This window comes from Triturus cristatus, chromosome 2_1 (assembly GCF_964204655.1).
Source record: "Triturus cristatus chromosome 2_1, aTriCri1.1, whole genome shotgun sequence".
NCBI classification, from domain to species: Eukaryota; Metazoa; Chordata; class Amphibia; order Caudata; family Salamandridae; genus Triturus; species Triturus cristatus.
Window position 1 is genome coordinate 1,181,793,185 of NC_140581.1, and position 21,841 is coordinate 1,181,815,025.

General features: G+C 46.0%; 1 protein-coding gene across 2 annotated transcripts in view; it reads left to right on the plus strand.

The window, feature by feature from the left end:
• The window catches only part of DNAH6 (dynein axonemal heavy chain 6), a 2,458,578-nt gene that overhangs the window by 248,089 nt on the left and 2,188,648 nt on the right, over nucleotides 1-21,841 (plus strand). For both annotated transcript variants that reach the window (XM_085636629.1, XM_085636630.1), the window contains exons 6-7: nucleotides 7,505-7,639; nucleotides 17,450-17,573. In XM_085636629.1, the coding sequence (XP_085492755.1) occupies nucleotides 7,505-7,639; nucleotides 17,450-17,573 (259 nt within the window). The remainder of the gene's footprint in view (nucleotides 1-7,504; nucleotides 7,640-17,449; nucleotides 17,574-21,841) is intronic.

A 21,841-nucleotide genomic window follows, 5' to 3' on the forward strand; every position in this document is an offset into this window, starting at 1 on the left:
TCCCTCTTGATTAATGTGGGAAGTCATAACATACCAGAACAGCCTGAACAAACATATTATTTATAGTCCCATATCTTGAGCATTTACTAGTTTTCAAAATGTTACAATTAGAATTTGGAGATTTTAAAAGACATGCCATGCCTTGTATTCTGCTTTTCATCTTGGCCGTAGGCCCCAAATCACTAGTATGGTTTGATAGAACAGTGCCTATTTGGTCCTTTTTGCGGCTGTCCCCCATTAACTACCCATCTTGGTTTGTTCCCCGCCCTTCATGCCTTGACTGTGCATCCCGTTCTCCTTAAAGTCGGAAGTATACCCCTAAGGGTTCCCATATGTCCCTAGGTCGGGATGTAGGCGGTTGTAGTTCAGCATAAAGTTCACTTTTGGTGTCGCAATATGACATGCTCTTGCGCCAACTCTTGATATTGGGTTTCTGCCTAGTGCCCCAGTGGATTACTATTTCATATCTTGCCACAAGCTTTGCTATTGCTACAAATCTACGTACGCTTTTTGGGCAGGGATTCCACATAACCCATCAGTGCTAACAAGGGATAACTATCAATTGCGTCCCAACCATTTGGTGCACTAGGCCATATATATCCTGCCAGAAGGCATTTATTACACTACACAACCAGGTCATGTGTATATATGGTGCCGCCTGCAATTTGCATTTAGGGCAATGTGTGAAATTGGGGTTGTTTATCCTAACCATCTGCTGTGGTGTGACATAAGCCCTCCTGAGAATCTTAAAGTGAAGTAGTTTGTGTCTATGGTTGCATGAGACTGATTTAGTTTGTTTGCAACACCCTTCCCATTCTTCATCTGTAAGTGGTTGTCCTAAATCGGCTGCCCAAGCTTCTCGAACCCTGGTATCGTTTTGTGGCATAAGTGTGAGGCATGTTTTGTATAGTCTGGAGGTGATATGTTCCCCGATTGTGTCTGTAATGATTAGAGTAAGTGGACCGAACCCCTCGTGTTCTATAGGGTAAGTTGTAATAGCTTCTCTCAGTGTGCTCTGCATTTGGGTCAGTACAAAGTGGTCCATCAATGAGGCTGGTGAAAAAGACCGGTCTTCCGTGCGAGAAAATGCGTGCCCTCCAGGGAACAAGTCTCCAAAGGTTTCTAACTCTATGCAGGAGAGAATGCACGGAGTCCCAGCTTCCAGAGTTGGAGGGAGCCAGGGATTCGTCGACAGTGGCAGCGCTGGCGAGTATAGCGTCACCCCCCCCCCCTGTTTTCAATAGTAATTTTTTCCATGCCCAACAAGTAGTGGAGATTGGTTGTATGTCATGTGGGTCTCGTGGAATCCCAATGGGGAGTATCGCATTCAATGGTGTAGGATCTGCTAGATCTCTTTCAGGTTTGGCACAGGGTATCCGTGCATCGGGATTATACCAACGGTGTGCATATCCGCACTGCCCAAGCAGATAGTAGAGTTGAATATCTGGCACCCCAAAGCCTCCGCTTTCATACGGAAGGGTTACTGTATCCCAGAGAATTTTTGGCTGCTTCCCCCCATACCAGTTTTATTTGGTGTGTGCGGATCTGTATAAAAAATGTCTTTGTTAATGGGATAGGTATGTTAGTAAATAAATAGAGCAAGCATGGTAATATCACCATTTTGATAATGGCTATCCGTCCTGCCATTGACAGCGGTAAATTGATGCATTGCTCCACTTGTGCCAGTAGGCGGTCTAGTGCTGGACCATATGTTCTCTGTCCCTGTGTAAAAGAATTCCGAGGTACTTGATCTCCCCTACGCACCATGTCGGGGTGAATTTTCCGCAGTCGCGGTTTTGTACTTCCGTTAGGGGTAATATCTCCGATTTACTCCAATTTATATGGAGTCCGGACAGTGCTCCGAATCGCTCTATTTCTGTTAATAATGGTATCAAATTATCTTCCGGTTTCCTAACATACAGTGCCACGTCATCCGCGTACAACGTCACTAGTACAGGACCATGTTTAAATTGGAGGCCTCTATGCAGATGCTCTTTCTGGAAGTATCATATAAGTGGTTCCACTGCTATTATAAAAAGTAAAGGGGACAAGGGGAGGATACCTGCCTGGTGCCTCTGGTTATGTCAAATGGTTCTGTTATTGTGCCGTTAAATCAAATGCGGGCTGAGGGACTTGTGTATAATAGTCTTACCAGGTCCGCGAACCTCTTCGGGATGCCCATTTTAGCCACAATAACGTGTAAAAAGGGCCATTCCACAGAGTCAACCGCTTTTTCTGCATCTAAAAAAGCTGCCACCGCAGGCATAGTAGGGTTTATCCTATTGACTACCGAGGAGAAGGTGCGCAGATTAATAGCCGTGGATCTGTGTATAATTAACCCAGTCTGCGCAGGTTCTATAATTTGCTCAATTACGAGAGATAGCCTAATCAGCATCATTTTGACTAGGATTTTATAGTCAAAGTTAAGTAACGAGAGTGGATGGTACGATCCGCATTGTCCGCGGTCTTTACCAGCCTTGGAGAGCAGAACCAAAACCGCCTCTCTAAATGTGGGGGAGAGTATACCCGCATCTAACGCTTCGTCGTAGACCTTAGGAGATGTGGGGCTAGTCATTTCTTATAGGTTTTGTAAAACTTCCAAAAAACCATCCAAGTCAGAGGCTTTAGAACCATCCATGGTGTTGATGGCTTGTTCTATCTCCTCAGCTGATAAGGGTTCACTTAGGAACTTCCTATGCGCGTCAAGAAGCCAAACCATGGCAATCCCGTTCAGATATTCCTTGATCTCACGCATGCCAGCCGCAGATTTGGTGGTGTATAAATCGATGTAATAGTGCAAGAGAGTTTGTTTAATGGCAGTCGTTCCCACTTGTATCTGCCTGCTCTCATTACGCAATTTGGTAATGTAGTTCTGCATATAACGGGGTCTAAGTAGACGTGCTAAAGTGTGACCCGGCCGCTCTCCTTCTCCGTACTTGCGGGCTGCTGCATATTTACCTAGGTAGAGCGCTTCCCTGTTTGCGTCTTCCGTGTACTCTGCTAATAGCTCAGTACTTCGATGCATATATTGCGCATTGTCGAGAAACCGAGATGTCATATTTTCTCTATCAAGCGTAGCCAAGTCCCCTTCCAATTTAGTTAAACAGCGTTTGAGGTCCCTGTATATTCCTGTGCGTGTGGAAATGCAGAGGATATATGATTTGAAGGCCTCCCAGATGGTCTTGTATGTGGTGACTGACCCTGTGTAGTTGGCAAAAAAGTCCACTATTGCTGTACGCCGTTCTTCTTTAGAAAATGGTGTCCTTCAGTGCCATCGAGGGGAACCTCCACTGTTTCTCGAATCCCCCCTCAGCTGGTAAGTGTATTGAAAGAGTCACTGGGGAGTGATCGGATAATGTGCGGGGTAAAAGTCCTCCCTTTTTAACCCATGGGATCAATGATCTTGTTATCAGCCAATAATCTAGTCTCATGCATGTGTTATACTGCTGCGCGTAGTGAGGGATTGAGATATCGGCATGCGTCCACCAGATCCCAAGCATGGCACATTTCCTTTAAGACCATGCTGGAACAAGGTTTATTAACTGGGGCCTCTGCCGTAGTATCTAAACGGGGCTCCAGCTAAATATTGAGATCTCCCCCCAGCAGTATGTTGTCAGTCGCTAGATTGTCTAATTGCTCCTGAAATTGCTCATAAAGGGTTTGCTCATCGAAATTTGGGGAGTACACGTTAGCTAGTACTAATTTAATCCCTACCAGTGTTCCTGTCACTATCAGAAATCGCCCTCCTAGGACCACTATTGTGCTAGTGTGCATAAAGGGTATTTTCCGACTGATCAGAATTGCTACCCCTCGAGCGTATGAACTATAGCTAGAGAGGTATCTGTGTGACCCCCAAGCGGACGCAAATTTAGATGGGAAGGAAGGTGATAAATGAGTTTCTTGTAAATACAGTATGTCTGCGGTGTGCTGATGTATGTATTGAAGCACTAGCCTATATTTCTTGGGGCTGTTCGGACCACGGACATTCCAGGGTACTACCACATACATCTACCTTGTGTGCCATTGCGAGTGTGTTGTTTGTATGTGCTGGCCCTGCAACCTATAAATGATATACCTGGCTAACATCTGGAACAAAAAACCTGCATTCTGTAATGTTGCAAACAAATCTATACCCCTCCCTCACCCTCACCTGGCAGCTGTCCATCAGGTGTAGTCCCTACTTTCCCCATTATCAACTGTTGTTTCTCATAGTGCCTACATGGCGATCTCCCCCAACTCAGTAACATTGTGTACCCACAGGGTGGGTGGCAAGCCACGTGTGACCCCATGCACTAGCACTATTTGAAAAAATATGTCCCGTCTCTGTTAGCCTCTGTTTAGTTAAGACAAGAGATCTCACCACAGTCCGAAATCACTACCTGTAGCTTATAAGATATGGCAGTGTCTGTTCTTAGTTCTTAGATATTCGAAGCTTGGCCACTCAGTTGCGTGCTTTTAACTGCTTGTGAAAAGGTCTGCACTCGTGCCTGATAGGGCTCCCTGTGAGGCTCCACCTGGGGAAGAACCACCATGTGCATCGCCTGCTCCTGCATAGTGTTTACAAAATTTCTGAACCTCTTCAGGATTGTCAAATATTTTCGCCTTGCCATTGACATCGATTCGGAGACTCATGGGGTACAGCATTCTGTAACGCAGGCCCAGTTTTCGAACTGCTGCCTTTGCCCCCACAGACTTGCACCTGGCTTCTTGTAGTAAAGCAGTGAAGTCTGGGTATATAGAAATGTTGAATCCCTGCCATGTCAATATTCCAGCTTCTCTAGCAAGGCGGAGCAAGGTGTCTGTTTTTGAAGTTTAGGAGCCTCGCCATGATGGGCCTCAGTGGGCATCCTGGGTTCGGTCTAGGCCCTAGCGTTCTATGCACCCTTTCCACAACGGACGTGTTCGGAAATTGCTAAGTTCCGAACAAATCCGACAGCAATCTTTCCACAAATTGATCCAATCTTACAGTGTTGGTAGATTCAGTTATTCCCATTATGCGTATGTTATTGCGCCAGCTTCTTTATTCAAAATCTTCATTCTTAGCAGTGACTGTCTTCAAGATGCGTTCCAGGCGCTCCACCCGTTTAGTAGTTTGAGCCTCTCCGTCTTCTAGGTCTGATGTGCATTCTTCCACTATGTTCAATTGGGTATCATGTCAGTCTATGCGTTCCCCCAGGCTGTCTAGGCGTCGTTCCAGTGCATTGAATCTGGTGTCTAATGACTTAAACCCAGAGCGAAGTTACAGCATTAGTGCGGCGTTGTCTGGTGTGGACGTTCCTCCTGTAGCGCCTGTAGATGTTTCCGCCACCATATTCGCGTGCTGCCGGTTGTCCTGCTTCTTGAGCACTTCGAATTGCTGTTGTTTCTGTCCTTGCACAACATTCCCAGTGGGCCCCAGTACGTCCACGTATTCAGCCAACGATCAGTGGATCTCTGTGCGACCGCCAGCTGTCCCTGCCATGTGGATGTGATGGCTAGCCGGTAAATGGAAGCTATCACGAGTTCAGTAGTATGTTTTCACCCCCACGCGCTTTTGCCAGTGTTTATTTACAAGAATTTGCTTGTTAGTAGGCACCTCCTCCAGTTGGTCCCGCCTCCTTCTGCCCGATGGTTGCCGTCTGGGTGTTTTCTGGCAGGGTTTTCTTTTTTTCTTTCTTTCTTTTAATCCCTCGTGCGTTGTGCTGGTGGGGCCGCAAAACTTGCCAGTTGGCTGCACAATTGCATCGATATCGTAGCTGGATATAGTGCCCTGTGTGATATCTCAGAGCCCTGTTTACTGAGTGTGTACAGGAAGCCTCTTAGTTTGTACGTGCTCGTCTGCCTCTCAGTTCTCCCCCAGATAGTCAGCGGGGCCTCTCCATGCATCTATGCGGCCCCCAGCAGCCGGCTCCCACACTCACCGTTGGTTTGCGAAAGGTCCCGGTTCCCAGCTGATGGCAGAGAGGGGCGGGGCTGCCTTTCCATGCGGTGTCTGCAGTGTCTTCCAGTCAGCTCCTCCGAACCGCAATGTATCGGCGCCGCCCCTCCTTCTAAGCGAGCTCCTCACTGTGACGCAAGGCCCAAAAGTTCACGCTGGGGTTCAGATGGGCATAGAGAGGCTTGCTGTTCGTCCGCGAGGTGTCCGCCGGCAGTCTAGGCAGCTAGGCAGGGCGGCTCCGTCTCGGACGCCGAGTCCCGGGTTCTTTGATCTACAGGGGCCATCTTGTCTTTCGGGCGTCCAGTCACATCGCTCAAAATTTCTCGGCTCTCAAACTTCATCGGGAGGCGGCATAGAGTTTATCAGCCTCTCCAAGTGTTTCGACTGCTGAATCACCACAGATGTCGAGAATTACATGCGGCGAAGCGCCGCTTTAAGGTCAGAGCACGCGGCGGGTCTGCACAGAGCTTCATCTCCAAGCGGCCATATCAGTCGCTGGTCCGGCCATGCCCCCAAATGATTATATGTTCATAAACTATTAGTAGAGCAATAATTATAAGAAATAAGAAATATTAGCAGATTTGGCTAGGGCGTTTATATTCTAAATGCGAGGCATGCCGCCTGTTTACCTTGCAGAAGGATTAATGACGTGCATTCATGAGGGAGTGTCATCAAGGGACCCACACCTTATGCTTCCATTAACACCCTCAGGGACCAGAGCCAAGTCTGTTACTTTTCCTATAAAGTTCAAGACATTCTTGGCATATGTGTGACTACTGCTTTCCTTATGTTTTGCGCGGGTAGCTGGATTATCAATGCGTGGTTGGGCTCCTATCTTTGCGAAGCTCATGGTGGTGTGGACCGCAGAACGCATTTTCCACTGACCACTCACCGATCCCTTGTGTCACTATGACTCGAGAATCAAGGGCCACTCTTCATTGTAGTACTTATAGAAACAACGATGAGGGTTGCTGCTATGTGTGCACCAGAGAGTATAATCTAGTGTAATAATATCCTTACTTGCAATTAATGGTCTCCTGCTCACTCCTAGTGGCCCACCGTTAAAGCCACTTAAATAAAGAACATCAAAAGTATAATAGAAAGGAGCGGAGTAATGTCATTAACGCTTGCCCAAGTTTCTTGAAAACAGCATATGTGATGGAGATCTATAAATCAGTTCTACATGTGATGATTAAGATGGAAACCAATGTATAGGTTTATTGGAATACTTTTGAATAATTGAAACAATTAGGAAGGAAATACACAAATAATTATAAAGAATAAGGAATAAAAACAAATAACTCAAATTCATTTTGTACTACAACATTTATTTGTTTATAACATGTAACATTACTCCGCTCCTTTCTATTATACTTTTGCCACTCTTCATTGTATCCTAATAAATGCTAGATCAGTTTTTTCACAATGCATGACAAACTGGCTATTTCGGACTAGTTATTCAAAAAGCAACATTTTAGGGAGGTATGTGAGAAAGAAAATGTGTAGACTGCAGTATATCATCTTTACAGTGCTGATCAACTGTTTGATAAATGACAATATATCTTTTTTCTTGTGAATATCATACAGTCCTTGCGACCTGCAGTCCTAAATGTTCAGGAAATGTGTTACCGAATCAGCGACATGGGGCTTTGCAGCATTGAAAATGGCTACACGTACACTTTGCAGGAATTTACAAGAATTCAGTTCAAGCAGCTAGAAGAGGTAAAACATACATATTTGTTATTTTTATATGCTATAAATATTTTTGCTACCTTTGCAAATATTCTGAGTAAAGTATCCCATCAGTCAGACAACTTAAAAGTGGGGAAGAGCCTGTATTCCTTTTGACTTCTAATAAGGAGACTAGGGAATCCCTACATGAACCATTGGAAGTGTTTCATGCATATACTGCTATTTTGTAGGATGCTTGTAGGAATTTCTATCGGAAGTTACGAATGGTGCTTTCTATGAAGGTAGTAAGGTAGTAGGATGTTATTACTAGTACTACGAAATCATCACTTGGAAGTCTGTTATGTAGAACAATGTTCTTTAAGGAATGATGATTTTTATAGATTGACTGAATAAAGAATCGCGATTTTATTAAAGATTAAGGAGGCTAGCATTATGCATTAACTTTTAATTAATCCTTCAGAGCAGAAAACCCTGAAAATCTTACAAATAGAACTTTGAAAACATCACAATGAGTAATAGAAGGTTATGTCCCAAATATGCTTGTTGACCTCCATCTTCCTCCTCTTTTGTTTGACCTTCTTAACCACTCCTGAACCAGATTCCAGCCAACAACCTATCCTCATCTAGTTATCTGTGGAAAAAAATCACAATATGAAACCTATTCTTTTCAACTTTAAAAAATAGCATTAGACTGTAACCAATCCAACTTTATAGTTCCAAACATCACCATTAAACTTATCCTTCCACACCCCAAATCCCCCCCACTTTGGGAAGGGTGGGTGGGATGTTGGCCTTCTTAGTCTTTAATAAAATCGCGATTCTTTATTCAGTCAACCTATAAGAATCGTCATTTTATGTCAAGACAGGAGACTAGCATTCAGCCCTGGCCGGTGCAGGTAGGAGTGGTGGGGCGGGGTGGGACAGGGCGGGTTGGGAAGTAGACAGATGACAGAATTGGGAAAAAAATATATAAAACCACTTACCTTGCGCTCACTGCATCGCCGACTCGGTGATACGGCGAGTGCATGGTAAGTGGTTTATTATTTATTTTATTTTCCCTATTCTGTTGTCTGTCGACTCCCCCCCCCCCCCTGCCCCACCCTGACCCTTCCTCACCACCCTACCGCTCTTACCTGCACCGGCTGCGCCTGCTAGGATTATGCATGTTCAAAGCTTTTCAAGGCATAACCTGAACCATGCTCCACAGCTTTAAAGTAAAATTTCCTAAACATATCTACATTAGACCAATCTGCCACTTTTAAAACATTTTCCAACTGTCCTCGTGACATACACACTTTGCTTGCCCTAGCCCTACTTACAGAATGAGCTGTAAACCTTGATAATTCCACACCTGCTTTTTTCATCATTGCTTTCACCCATCTTGCAATGGTAGCAATTGGTACACCCTTGAATGGTTACACATTTGAGATCAACAACTGATTTTCCCCTATATATCTTTTCTCAAGCACTCTACATCCATATTCCCTTAAGTATCTCATCACACACAAATTTGGAACATTATCAAAACTTGGATAAAAAAATCGAGCCAGACAGAGTCTTAGTTCTCCTCCACACTTCAAAAAACATACCATTGGGCTGGTAAAATCTACTAGATTTGTCCAAAGCCCTAATGTCAGACACCCTCCTGAAAAAAATCTAATAAAGTTGCCAACTTCCACGAAAATTCATGCACTCCTAAATATTTGTTGCCTGAGCAATTCCCAAATAACTTGAATACTAAATCCACATCGCATAATTTCTGATACTTAGCTTTTAGCGGCCTTTTTAACCAAACCCCTTTCATCACTCTGCGAACCAAGGGGCTTCTACCAATAGGATTTCCTTGCACCAAAGAATGGGCTGCCACTATAGCCGACCTATAACAAATTACCGTTCTGTATAACAAACCTTTACCATACAATTCTGCTAATAAATGCACCTCTTCTGCCTCATTCACTTGTAAGTGATCCAAATCCTTTTCCAAGCAGCTACGAACCCAAACTCTCCAAGCTCTCCTGTATTTGGTCTTTCTTGTACCAGATGTCATTGAGCAATTCAGAAACTGCTCCCGAAAGACCCACGAATCTTCCAGAATTCCTGACACCTTTCAAACTAGACGGTTGAGCAAACCCACTGATATCATAGGATGCTCCTCCAGTTCTACTCCCTGCAAAAGTCCTTTGCATGTCTAAATCAAAAATGAAATCTCAATTACCATTTACAGCAAAGTTGGAAACCATACATGTGTTTTCCAAAATGGAGTCAATAACACCACCTGACACCCGTGCTTCCTCACCTAAACCAGCACTATCTGTATCATTGCAAAAGGGTGAAAAGAATAGCCTTTCATCCCCTTCCATTTCTGATTGAACGCATCTGCCGCCATTGCCCCTGGATCTAGTCTCCAACTCACATAATCCTGTAACTGAGCTGTTAACCTGGGTGCAAAAAGATCCACCCCAAAGGGTAAAAATTCCTGCCTTCATCTCAAAACAATTTATATGAATCTCCTTTTTCAATGCATTCCAAACAGCTCCTGTTTCTTGACTTGAGCAAGAAGCTCTCCATCCTAACTTGCTTGCATCCGATTCCAAAATGAAATCCAGTTTTACTCCAATATCGACTTTCCATTCCATATGTATACATTTTCTTTCCACCATTGCAACTCTATCTTTGCATCCTGACTCAGAACCACTATGTCTCCATACCACAGACCTCTGGTTAAACCGTACGTCTTGAGTTGTTGCAATGCTCAATAATGCAATGGACCTGGAAAAATCGCCTGAATTGACAAAGACAAGAGGCCAATCACCCAAGCTAATTCCCTCAATATTACCTTGTGTTTCATCAACAAAGTTTTCACTTCCTGTCTTATTTTTCTGACTTTCTTTTTCTGTTAACTGTAACTGTGTCCACCACAAATCCCCCAAACTCCACACTCCGTGTTGGAGTCAAAATTAGTTTCTCCAAATTTTGTGCGAAAACCAAGTTTTCCAGCATATCCTGTACCAGAACCAACTGAGTTCAACTCCTCCCACTCCTGTCCCATCAACAGAATGTTGTCCAGATAAATTATGATCCAAACACCCCACTCTCGCAATTATCCAACTACTAGCTTCAACACTTTTGTAAAACACCAAGGGGCTTCAGATAATCCAAACAGCAGGCAAGGAAATCAGTATAACACACATTTCCACCTGAATTGCAGTTATTTCCTGCCCTTCTTTTCTATTGGAATTGTGAAGTAGGTGTCCTCGAGATCCAACGTAACCATCCAGTCCTGCTCCTGCAACACGTCTCGTAACATGTGCACCCCTTCCAATTTGAAATGTCTGTACATTACATATGATTCAAATTCCTTAGATTTATAACTGGCTTCAAACCCTTGTCCTTTTTTCTCCACAAGAAAAAGCATGCTTGGAAAACCTTTCTCTTCTTCTGCTACCTTTGCTATTGGCTTCTTTGCTAACATCTGTTTGATCTCACCCATCATTATATCCTCTAGCACTTTGTTGAATACTAACTTGTTGGGCTCTCTTACCAGATTAGGCTGAATTGCAAACTCTATTTGATATCCTTTCACAGCCTCTAACACCCCCATATCTTTTGTTATTTGACGCCACTAATTGTGGAAGAACCTTAATCGTCCTCCCACCTTTATGGGGATAGAACCAATACAAATCTTCGTACTCACTTTGTCCTCTATTGGAGGTTTGCCCTCATCCTCTAGACAATCTAAATCCTCCTAACTTTCCCTTTTGGGGCTAGAACCTTCCTTGACTTCCTCCGGATCCCTAACCACCACTTGCTTGGTAGCCATAGTAGAGGGTCTTATAATTAAGGCTCCCTGTTTTCCGTTTTTACAGATTTTTACAGATAAATACAGACATAAAACAATGTGTTTTCTGTCTGCATTTATCTTAAAAAATGTTTAAATACAGAAATTGTGCTTGTTCTCAGTGACTCTTTGTGCTGTCTATCTTGAATTTTGCCCAACAACTGAGCAGATGGATGGCATGGGAATTTAAAAAAATAGGATGAAATTTCTTTAAATAACTGCATTTGTCAACATACATTTTTCGTATAATGCTAATATTTGCCAGTGGATATACTGTTATGTAATATTTGGCAATTTAAATAGCTAAAACACGACAGACATCAAAGTATGACTGCGCGTCTATCATTTAAATAAATATGGAAATGTACAGTTTTACAACTACATTTATATGCAAAGCACAACATAAATATGGATAAATACAGATAAAATGGCCAAAAAATAAATATGGTTGCCCTCTCCAGAAAAGCTACCCCTATTAAAAACTCTGTTCATATTGAACTGCTCCTTATCCAAAATGGTGAACGTTTGCACGTACTTCCCCATGGAAGTCAACGTAACTTCGCTAAATAAAAGGCCTTTGGCATCCTCACATGACTATCTTTTGGCCAGATGCGCCACGTTTGGATTAATGCGCATCAAAACCATCTTTTGGTGCTCAGCTAATAAGCTTGTGTTCACATTGCCTAAAAAACATATAATCCGTTGTCACCAGCCTCTCAATACCTCAATATTCAGATCCTTTTCATCTGAAAGAGACAATTAGTTATGGATTCCTCACCTAAGAATGAATTACCCCCAGACGTCAGACTGGATCCGGAGAATTTTTCTTCAGCAGTACCCTTGCGTGTCGGTTATGTGGCATCAGTCGACGCCACGTTCGTCGTTGGCGTGGTGGTCGTTGAAATGACGTTGCGGTATCTACTTCGATGCTGACCCTGACGTCACTTCTTTTTTTTTCTGCGTCAGCCAGCGCAGATCCGGAGAGAGCGGTATCTCGAGTCACTTTTTTACTTTCTTTTTGCAACTGTTTGTTGACATCTTTTTGAGTCGTTTGACTCCTGGTGCCTGCAAGGATGTCCTGTCCTTGAACCGGCTTCAAGACTTTCGACTCCTGTCACAAATTGATGTCGGTAACAGACCTGCACCTCGTGTGCCTTTGGGGTTTGGAGCGTGACCACGACCCTAAGTCTTGCTCCAACTGCCGCTTGAGGTCCCGGTCGAGAGGGAGGTCATAGTACCGGTCGCAGAGCCATCACCACCACTCATCATCGAAATCTTTGTTTTCGGGTAAGTCGAAGCACAAAAAGAAGGCATTGAAGCATCGTCGCTCTTCATGTTCTCCCTGTCTGTCGGCCGACGTGACCCAGGTTGAGGAAGGTAGTCATCCGGCCCTGCCCGCGGAGCCTGCAGGGTCGACACCGAGCTTTCCTCCTTTTCTGGTAGCCGGGGTGACCCCTGCCCAACTTCATAGTTTTTACGAATCCCTCTACTCGATCTTTGGGCAGCCCGACTCCACCAGTGCGCCTTCGGGCCCCGTGGACTTGACTTGGGGTTCTAGGCCTTCGATGCCGGTGGCTGGCACCATAGGGACCCCAGGGATCCAGGCCTGGATCCGGATCGGCGCTGGACGACCTTGTGACATCTCCTCTGGTGCTGAATTCACTGGTGACATCTCCGCCTTCTCCGCTTCCTCCGACGCTGGTTGTGTCCCCAATGACGTCGACCCCAGCCTCTCCCTCGATGTGGACACGGAGTCAGACAGGCGTCAACCGGCATCCTACTGGCGCCGACCGGTACTTTTGTACCACTGTTCTCCCCTTGTGTTCCGTATTGCCCTGAGTGGCTACCAGAGGAGGGTGAGGAGGACTAGGAGGGGTCTGTGGGCCCTCTAGCAAACCAGTTAGAAGAACTGGACTGGATGGAGGAGTTGGGTGAGGCCAGTGGTCTGGACACCACCCCAGACCTTGGCATGCTATTGCCCCCTACCATGGCTACGGAGGAGGGTGCATCATACGCAGTGGTGTTGCGTAGGGCGGCTGAGGCCTTAAACCTTGAGCTTCCTACAGTGGCGGTCAGGACTAACCTCCTGACCGAGGTGCTTCAACCGGCAGCAGCTTCCTCGTAGACCCTGCTGCCGTTCAATGAGGCCCTCACAGACACTTGGTCCAAGCCCAACACAGGGGCTCCTGTGGATATGATGATTGCCCTACGCCACTGCCTGCCCTGGGTGACCCCATTTTCCTCTCCCAACACCCCACCCCTGAGAGCTTGGTGGTCCAAGCCTCGCCTTCCAATTGCACATTCCCTACCACACCACCTGATAGGGAATCCAAGAAGCTGGACCACCTTGGGAAGAAGATGTTTTCTTCTTCCAGCTTAGGACTGCGGTTGGTAACACCACATGTCTCTTGGGCCGTTACTCCCACACGGTGTGGGACACGGTCGCGCAGGTGCTGCCATTGTGCCCAGAGGAGGCCCAGGCTGTGCTCTCTCGTGCAGTTGCTGAAGGGAGAGACGCAGCGAAGTTCGCCATAAGATGTGGGGTGGACAACGCCGACTCACTAGGCAGGACGATTTCAACGTCAGTAGCCCTGAGACGCTACACCTGATTGAGGTCCACTGGCTTTTCGGGTGATGTCCAAGGTACACTTTTGGACATGCCCTTTGATGGCCATCGCATGTTTGGCGACAAGGCAGACAACGTGTTTGAGAGCTGTAAGGAGTCCAGGGCTACGGCCAGATCCTTCCCGGTGCAGTCTGCTTTTGGTCCTTTTCATGGCTATGGAAGGGGTGCCCCGCCACGTTACGCCCAGAGCCACAGGCCTGCGCAAGCTGTCCAACCTCTGAGCAGCAGGGGACGTGGGTCCCATCGTTGTGGGTCTGGGGGCCAGCGGTCAGGCCAGTCCACCAGGGCCACCTTTCGCCAGTGGGAGTCACCATCCCTTCTTCCACTGGCTCACCATCACGTCAGACAGGTGGGTTTTGCAGATAGTCCGAAGGGGCTACCCCCTCCCCTTCAAGACTACCCCTCCATCCATGCCTCCTCAATTCCATTGCATGTCGGAGGATCATTTGGCCCTTCTCCAACAGGAAGTTATGGCTCTCTTGGCCAAGGGAGCCATTGAGCGAGTTCCTGCCCCAGAAGTAGGTTGTGGTTGTTATTCCCACTACTTTCTGGTGCCCATGAAGGAAGGACAAGTGCCTGCGCCTATCTTGGATCTCAGGAACGTCATCCGCTTCCTCCGGAAGGAGAAGTTCAAAATGTTGACACTAGCTCAGGTCCTGTTTGCCCTCGTTCCTGGAGACTGGATGGTAGTGTTGGACTTGCAGGGCTCTTATTTTCACCTCCCTGACCAGCCGGCCCATCAGCGTTACCTACGGTTCATGGTAGGCCATTAGTATTTTCAGTTTACCTTGCTCCCATTTGGCCTTCGGGTGTTCACGAAAGTGGTGGAGGTGGTCACAGCTCATCTGCGCAGATTAGGGGTTCCAGTCTTCCCCATTTCTTGACCACTGGCTGTTGAAGGTGGGCTCACCCCAGACTGTCGTCTCCCACCTCCAGACTACAGCTGGCCTCCTGCATTTGCTTAGGTTCACCGGCAAAGTGCCAAAGTCACACCTGCTTCCCTCTCAGAAGCTCCTTTCTCAGAGCAGTTCTGAACACAGCGCAGTTTCGGGCTTATCCTCCCAAGCAGGGAGTCCGGAATATTCGGGCTATGATTCCGATCTTTCAGCCTCTATCCCGGGTTTCGGTCAGAATGACCCTGAAGCTACTGGGCATCAAGGCCTCCTGCATCCTGCTGGTGTACTATGCTAGCTGGCAGATGCGGGCTCTGCAGTGGGACCTGAAGTTCCAGTTGGCACATCATCAGGGGAATCTCTCTGATTGTGTCCAGATATTGGAGGGCACTGCACGCTAATTGCAGTTGTGGCTAACGAACCAGAATTGGGTCAACGGCAGGTCCCTCTCCCTTCCCCAGCCAGAGTTCACAGTGGGGACAGGTGCATCACTTCTGGGGTGGGGCGGTCAGACATCTCGCGCCAGACATCTCGCGCATCTGCAAAACAGTCTCTACTCAATGGGCCTGGGCGCGAGGATGAGAAGTAAACACCTGTTTTTTTTCTAAAAGCCTTCTTCATTCAGTTAAAAACAACACTTATGTTGAGATTTATTCTCAGAAACCCAGCAAACAACAGAATAAACATACATTTTTGAAACTCCACGTGTGAAAACATAACAAATATTCTCTAATCAAATAAAAAATTGGGGGAAAATCCTTATAAAAAATCATACCCATAAATTAGGTAATGTAAACAGTCTACCCTTACACAAAACATCCGAATAAATTCTCTCTTCACTTTAAGCAATTAAACATGTCGATATACTTATCTGACCAGAAGCAGCAAACAAAAGAGGAGGAAGATGGAGGTCAACCAGTGTCAAGTACCCCACAAGGCTCACCTGTGGCTTGCGGAGTTTTCTTGCAGAGACGACATGAGCTATCGCCCCCGAACCCACCTCACCCCAGTAGGGAGCTAACACCAACAGGGATAGAGATGGATCGGGGAAGGCAGCCAAAGAAATTAGGAATGATGTGTAGATGCACCTCCCTGGGATATGACCGCTGTTGTATCAGCCTGGTAAAAGAAAACAAGGGAGACCAGTTAGAGCAGGGACGCGCAACCCCCTATCTAGGTTACCTCTTAGGCGCCATGGGGCTCGGATAATTACCTGATGAAAGACAGCGTGATGACGCAAGGAAGGAACCACCACGATAAGCGCTCCTGCACGTTCTGCTTCCCTTTCACGGAAAGATGGAGTAGCAACAACTAGTATCCTGGCGCCAAAGAATAAAGTACAACAAAGCGCTCCTGCGCGGTGCAAAAGGAAAACAAGCGCTCCTGCAAGGTGCAAAAGGAAAACAAGCGCTCCTGCGCGGTGCAAAAGGAAAACAAGCGCTCCTGCGCGGTGCAAAAGGAAAACAAGCGCTCCAGCGTGGTGTCTGCTAAGGCTCGAAATGTACTCCAGCGCGTGCTTGCTACACGCCCCCTGAAGTGCTCATGCGTGGAGTTTGTAATGTTCCCCCTGATGAGCTAAGTCGCGGTGTAAAGGAAAATAAAAGCGCTCCTGCGCTATGAAAAGAAAAGCATGCGCTCCTGCGCGGTACAAAAGGAAAACACAAGCGCTCCAGCGCGGTGACAGCTAAGGCGCTGAATGCGCTCCTGCGCTTAGCTGATAAGTGCCCCCAGGAGCGCTCCGGCTTGGTGTCTATAAAATGTCCCCAAAGGTACTCAAGCCTAATACCGGTAACTTGCTCTTAGATACGCCCAGCAGAGCATCTACACCATGTCCCCATAGGCGTTACAGCGCGATGTCAAGAACTTGCCCCTTGACGGTGATCCAACACGCAGTCCGCCAAGTCTTCAGGAAATGCCCCAACCTGCGTAGTGGTCTGGAAAGTAGAGGCTACTGGAACTGTGGCAGCGTCAATTCGAAGCGCTGACCGGCGGGAACCGCCGTAGTTTAAGCGCCGTCCCCCGGAAGCACTTGTATGACGCAGCAGCGGTTCCGGTCGGAGAACTAGACTGCTAACCGCTTGCTGCGTGTCCGTCATCACTACCCGATCCCGCTTTTCGCCAAAGAGGTAATGCGCAGCGGAGCCGGGAACCATGACAACCAGCATATATGGAACTGAACATTCTATTGTTAATTGTGATGTTTTTACATTTCTATTTGGATGCTTTTAATGGTTTGCTGCTCAGAAGAAGTAAATGAAAGTTAATGCATAATGCTAGCCTCCTGTCTTGACATAAAATTAGCACACAGCTATTCAATACATTTGATGCTTTGTCGTAAGAATCTACGAAAAGGATGATTAGGTACGGGCTGCTCTTAATTGCGATTTACTTGGGGACACATTGGAGAGCTGGGTCAGCATTTCCCTTTCCATGTATTTCTTCCTTCTAGTTTTTAATTTGGCTATTTTTTGTAATCTTTTCAGGTGGCAAGCCGTTTGGCAGAATTCAGAGAACTGGCCAAAGAAGTAGTCCAAAATGCTTGTAGAACTGCACTACTCGAAGCTGGCTTCACCCCTGATGACTACTTTTATGGAACAGAAAATATAGGTTTGTGTTACTCTCCTCTGCATTTAATGGGGTATGACTTCCATCCCGAGGAGGCACATTGGGTGCCAGGTGCTTCTTAACTGAGCAATAATGATGAACACCTTTCTACCCGGGTCCTGTGAGAAAGATCATGACATGGGTTTCCAGATGTAAATATTAACTTCACTTAAACTATTTGTGCCTAAATTAATTTTTACAGTATTTTAATCAAAATGTATATATTTCCCTATGTTACTTGAATAGTGAACATATCTCCTTTGCCCTGCTAACCTGCACTCCTTCTGTGTGCAAAACAAACAATAGATTAAGGCCCGGATCCCTGTACTTTGGTGAATGTTTGATATTGGTCCCGTGCTCACCGTGCCACTGGAGTTAAGCTAGCCTGGCTGATGAGAGGTGTTACCATGAAACTGGTCACAGGATGCTTACTTCTGGTCCAGGGAGGACCTGGCCTCGCAGTTCAGGCTGGACTTTTCCCATGGGGAGCAGGGTCAAAACTGATTTGTATATGGCTGGGTCTAAACTGCAATTATATGGTGTGCAAAGAAACGATGGATTTAGGCCCAGATCTCTGTACTGGGGGTCCATTATGTGTTCTTTTGCATCTGCCATCCTAAGTGGGAAGGGTATGCCCAGACGTGGGTCCCGTGCTCACCTTGCCATTGGAGTCAAGCTAGTCCGCTGATAAGTGGTGATACCCTGAAACCGGTCCCAGGATTCTTGTTTCCGGTCCAGGGAGGACCTGGCCTGGCAGTACAGACTGGATTGTTCCCAGTTACGGCCAGCACAGGTAAGAGCGGTGGGGCGTGGGGGGGTGGGTGTCGGGGAAGTTAACACACGACGGATATGTTAAATTAAATAAACTAGTAAATGAAAATATTTTACCTTGAGCTTGCCGCAATGCCGAGTCTGCGATGTGGTGTGCCAAAGGTAAGTGGTTTTCTTTTTTTGAAATTTAATTTAACTTATCCCGTCCTATATCGTCTCCCTGGACCTCCACCTCGCCCTGCCCCCACCTCACTGCTCTTACCTGTGCTGGCCGCCACTGACTATTCCCATGGGGAGTAGGGTGAAGACTGATTTGCATATGGCTGGGTCTAAACTGGAATGGTATGATGTGCAAAAAAACAATGGATTTAGGCGCAGACCTCTGTCCAGGGGGTGAAAGTTTGACATTGTTTCAGCATTCCGTCCATCATGTGTTCTTTTTGCATTTGCTGCCGTAAGTGGGAAGGCTATGCCCAGAGGTGGGTCCCGTGCTCACCATGACACTCGAGTCAAGCTAGCCTGGCTGATGAGCGGTGATACCCTGAAAACAGTCCCAGGATGCTTGTTTCCGGTCCAGGGAGGACCTGGCCTGGCAGTTCAGGCTGGACTATTCCCATCGGGAGCAGGGTCAAGATCGATTTGCATATGGCTGGGTCTAAACAGGAATGGCATGGTGTGCAAAGAAATAATGGATTTAGGTCCAGATCTCTGTTCTGGGAGTGAATGTTTGACATTGTGTTAGCATTCTGTCCATCATGTTTTCTTTTTACATCTCTTTGAAATAAATCCATATTTATAAAGCATTTCACAAGTCCAACTGCTGGGAGTAGACAAGCATCAGGTTGAATTTTTAACGTTTCCATATTCTATTCTTCCAACTCTCTTGTGCTTTGCATAAATCTGTTCTTCCAGTTGCCACTGCTGCCGGACATGGCTGAAGCGAGCGAGGACACTAACTGTGGCCCAGTTTTACATACCTCTCACACAAGGCAGCACAGCACCCAAAGTTGTCATACTGCGATGTATGACATGGAGAGAGTAGGAAAGAGCTACATCTACCAGTGCTCAATATGTAAAACAAATAAGTGCCAGGGCCCTTATGAAGCGACTGAAGCTTGTGCTACCCATTGCCCCTGCCAGTGCTTCAATTGACAGTACCAACATAACTATTAACCATCACACTCCCACAAGTGTGACAATTCAGACTATTCCATTCCCCTAAAGCTTTAAGAAAGTCTTGGGCAGCAGATATTAGTAATTTTAAATGTATTTTGAATAAATAAACAGCTGTTGTTACCTTCATCTCTAAATTAGATAGAAAGCGCCACCAGGTGGCAGACTTTCATAAGTGCTGGTGTTGACAATTAAGTGCCGGAAACCACCAGCTCAAAATAAGCCCTGGATATGGCACTCTCCCCCTCACCCTAGCGCCACAGTCAGGCTGCTGAGCGCCACACACATACCTTTGCACCTTGGTGCAAAGATGTTTGCGTGAATCTAGCATACGTTTTGTACTGGAAGGGTACCCTTCCAGTACAAAACACTATGATTAGACTAACTTTAAAACTATTCCTACTTTGTATTTGTTCTGTACAGTGCAGTCCACATTAAAAGTCGAAAAAGGTAGGAGAAATAAAAGCATTTCTTCTTTTTAATGCCTGCTTTCTAGTGGTATTAATTTTTCTACTCTTGCTAGTAGAATGGGTTATGCATCATAAACCATGGGTGGTTATAAATAAACGCTCATGCACCACCCATCGAACGCCCCTTGACGCAGAGTAGCTCAGAGCACCGCTTTGTTTGTGTACTTTTTCCTACAAACCTATGTAAATACCAATTTACATTGCTTTGCTTCTCTTGAGTAGCTTTTGTATCTCTCCAATGCAAGAGTGCACCCTGTAGCGGACATGGAGCAGTCATACAGGCGTCTTAGAGCTGGATGGTGCCTCTATAATGATATCCCTGTACTGGTCATAAACCCACTCCTTCAATTGCCCTAATCGATGGCACCATAGAGTTGTTCCATTACAGTGGCATCCTAGAACATATTGGTCCTGTCAGATGGGTGCTCAGGTCATTGCAGAGAAAGAGAAAACTAAAGACGAAAAGGAATGTGTTCCTCACCCATGCTTAAAGCGGGGTTGTAAGATACAGTGAGTGGTTGTTTACCTCTTTGCAGATTTCATATAGCTTAACTCTCCAGCGAGCAGTGCTGTCAGAACACTATGGCTCGGATGCAACTTGTAGGAGGTGTGATGCAAAGGTTGGTGAAACTAGAAAAAGTTCAGGCCAGAGGTGCTGGAGTGAGGTCACTTTTTTGCTGATTGATGTATGCACTTCTTGGGGTAACAATAGAAGTCAGAATTTTTCGTATTTTTAGACATACATTTTATAGGATTCAGCAGTGTGGAATCTACATATCACATTTTGGATCTGGCAAGAATCACCAAGACCATTTTCATCATTCTGCAGATCAGACTCAAGAGAAAATGACCATACAGGCTTTCATACTCACAGTTATGCCCCACAGTAGTATATGGATTTCCTGTTTTCCTTGTGTCCTAGAATTGCCAGGTCACACAGGTATTCTTGTACTTTGGAATCCCACTGCAGTCATGCAGAACAAGCTAGTAGGTAGACTTTTCCAATGGTCCCAGGGCTAAGTTGGGGAACTGGCTGTTTGATCTTAGGTAGTCAAATTTAGCCCATCAGTGACCCTGACACAGGACAGAGTACATCTCTTCTCGTTGCTTCATGGATAAAGAAAGTCTTCGAGACTGTGCTTAGACTAAGGCTGTGTTTCTGTGTGTGCAATTTCGAACCAAAGCTTCATTCTTAGTAAATTGTCCCTAAACTAACCTACAAAAAGTTTTACAACAAAGTGATGTCTCAAAAATGTTGTTAGAGTTGGTTTTACGGAAGTCTGATGAGAACCTTTCTCCAAATCCAAAGGGCAGATTAACATGCCCCTTGTACAGCCAGTACTGCGTTTTTGTGACGCACTGGCAGCGCAATACACTGCCCCATATTTACAAGGACAGGAAAAGGCACCCTGTGTGGCCTTTCCTGTCCTTGTAAATATGGCCCCTTAACATGCAGCACTTTGCGTGAAAGGGGCGTTCCATGGGTGTTGCTGTGGGTGTACCCACGCAACACCCATGGAACAAGACACATTTCCAGATTTAATAAGGAATCGTAAATCTAGAAATGCGTCTGAATGCTACGCCTCCCCAGGGGAGGCGTAGGGAGGCACAACAAGGAGAAATATATTAATTTCTCCTTGTTTTTGTTTCCTGTTTCTATGCGTGCTGCATTCTGCATCGCCCATAGAAAGAGGAAATCACCTCTAATGATTGTTTATGTGCAGGAAGGGAACCCTTCCTGAACAAAAACAATCATTGAAAGAATGCTGTTTTCTGATGGATACATTTGCCAGTGGATTCCTCACCTTGCCGGAGTTCTGAACATGCGTGCAGACAGTCTCAGTCATCAGTTCTCTG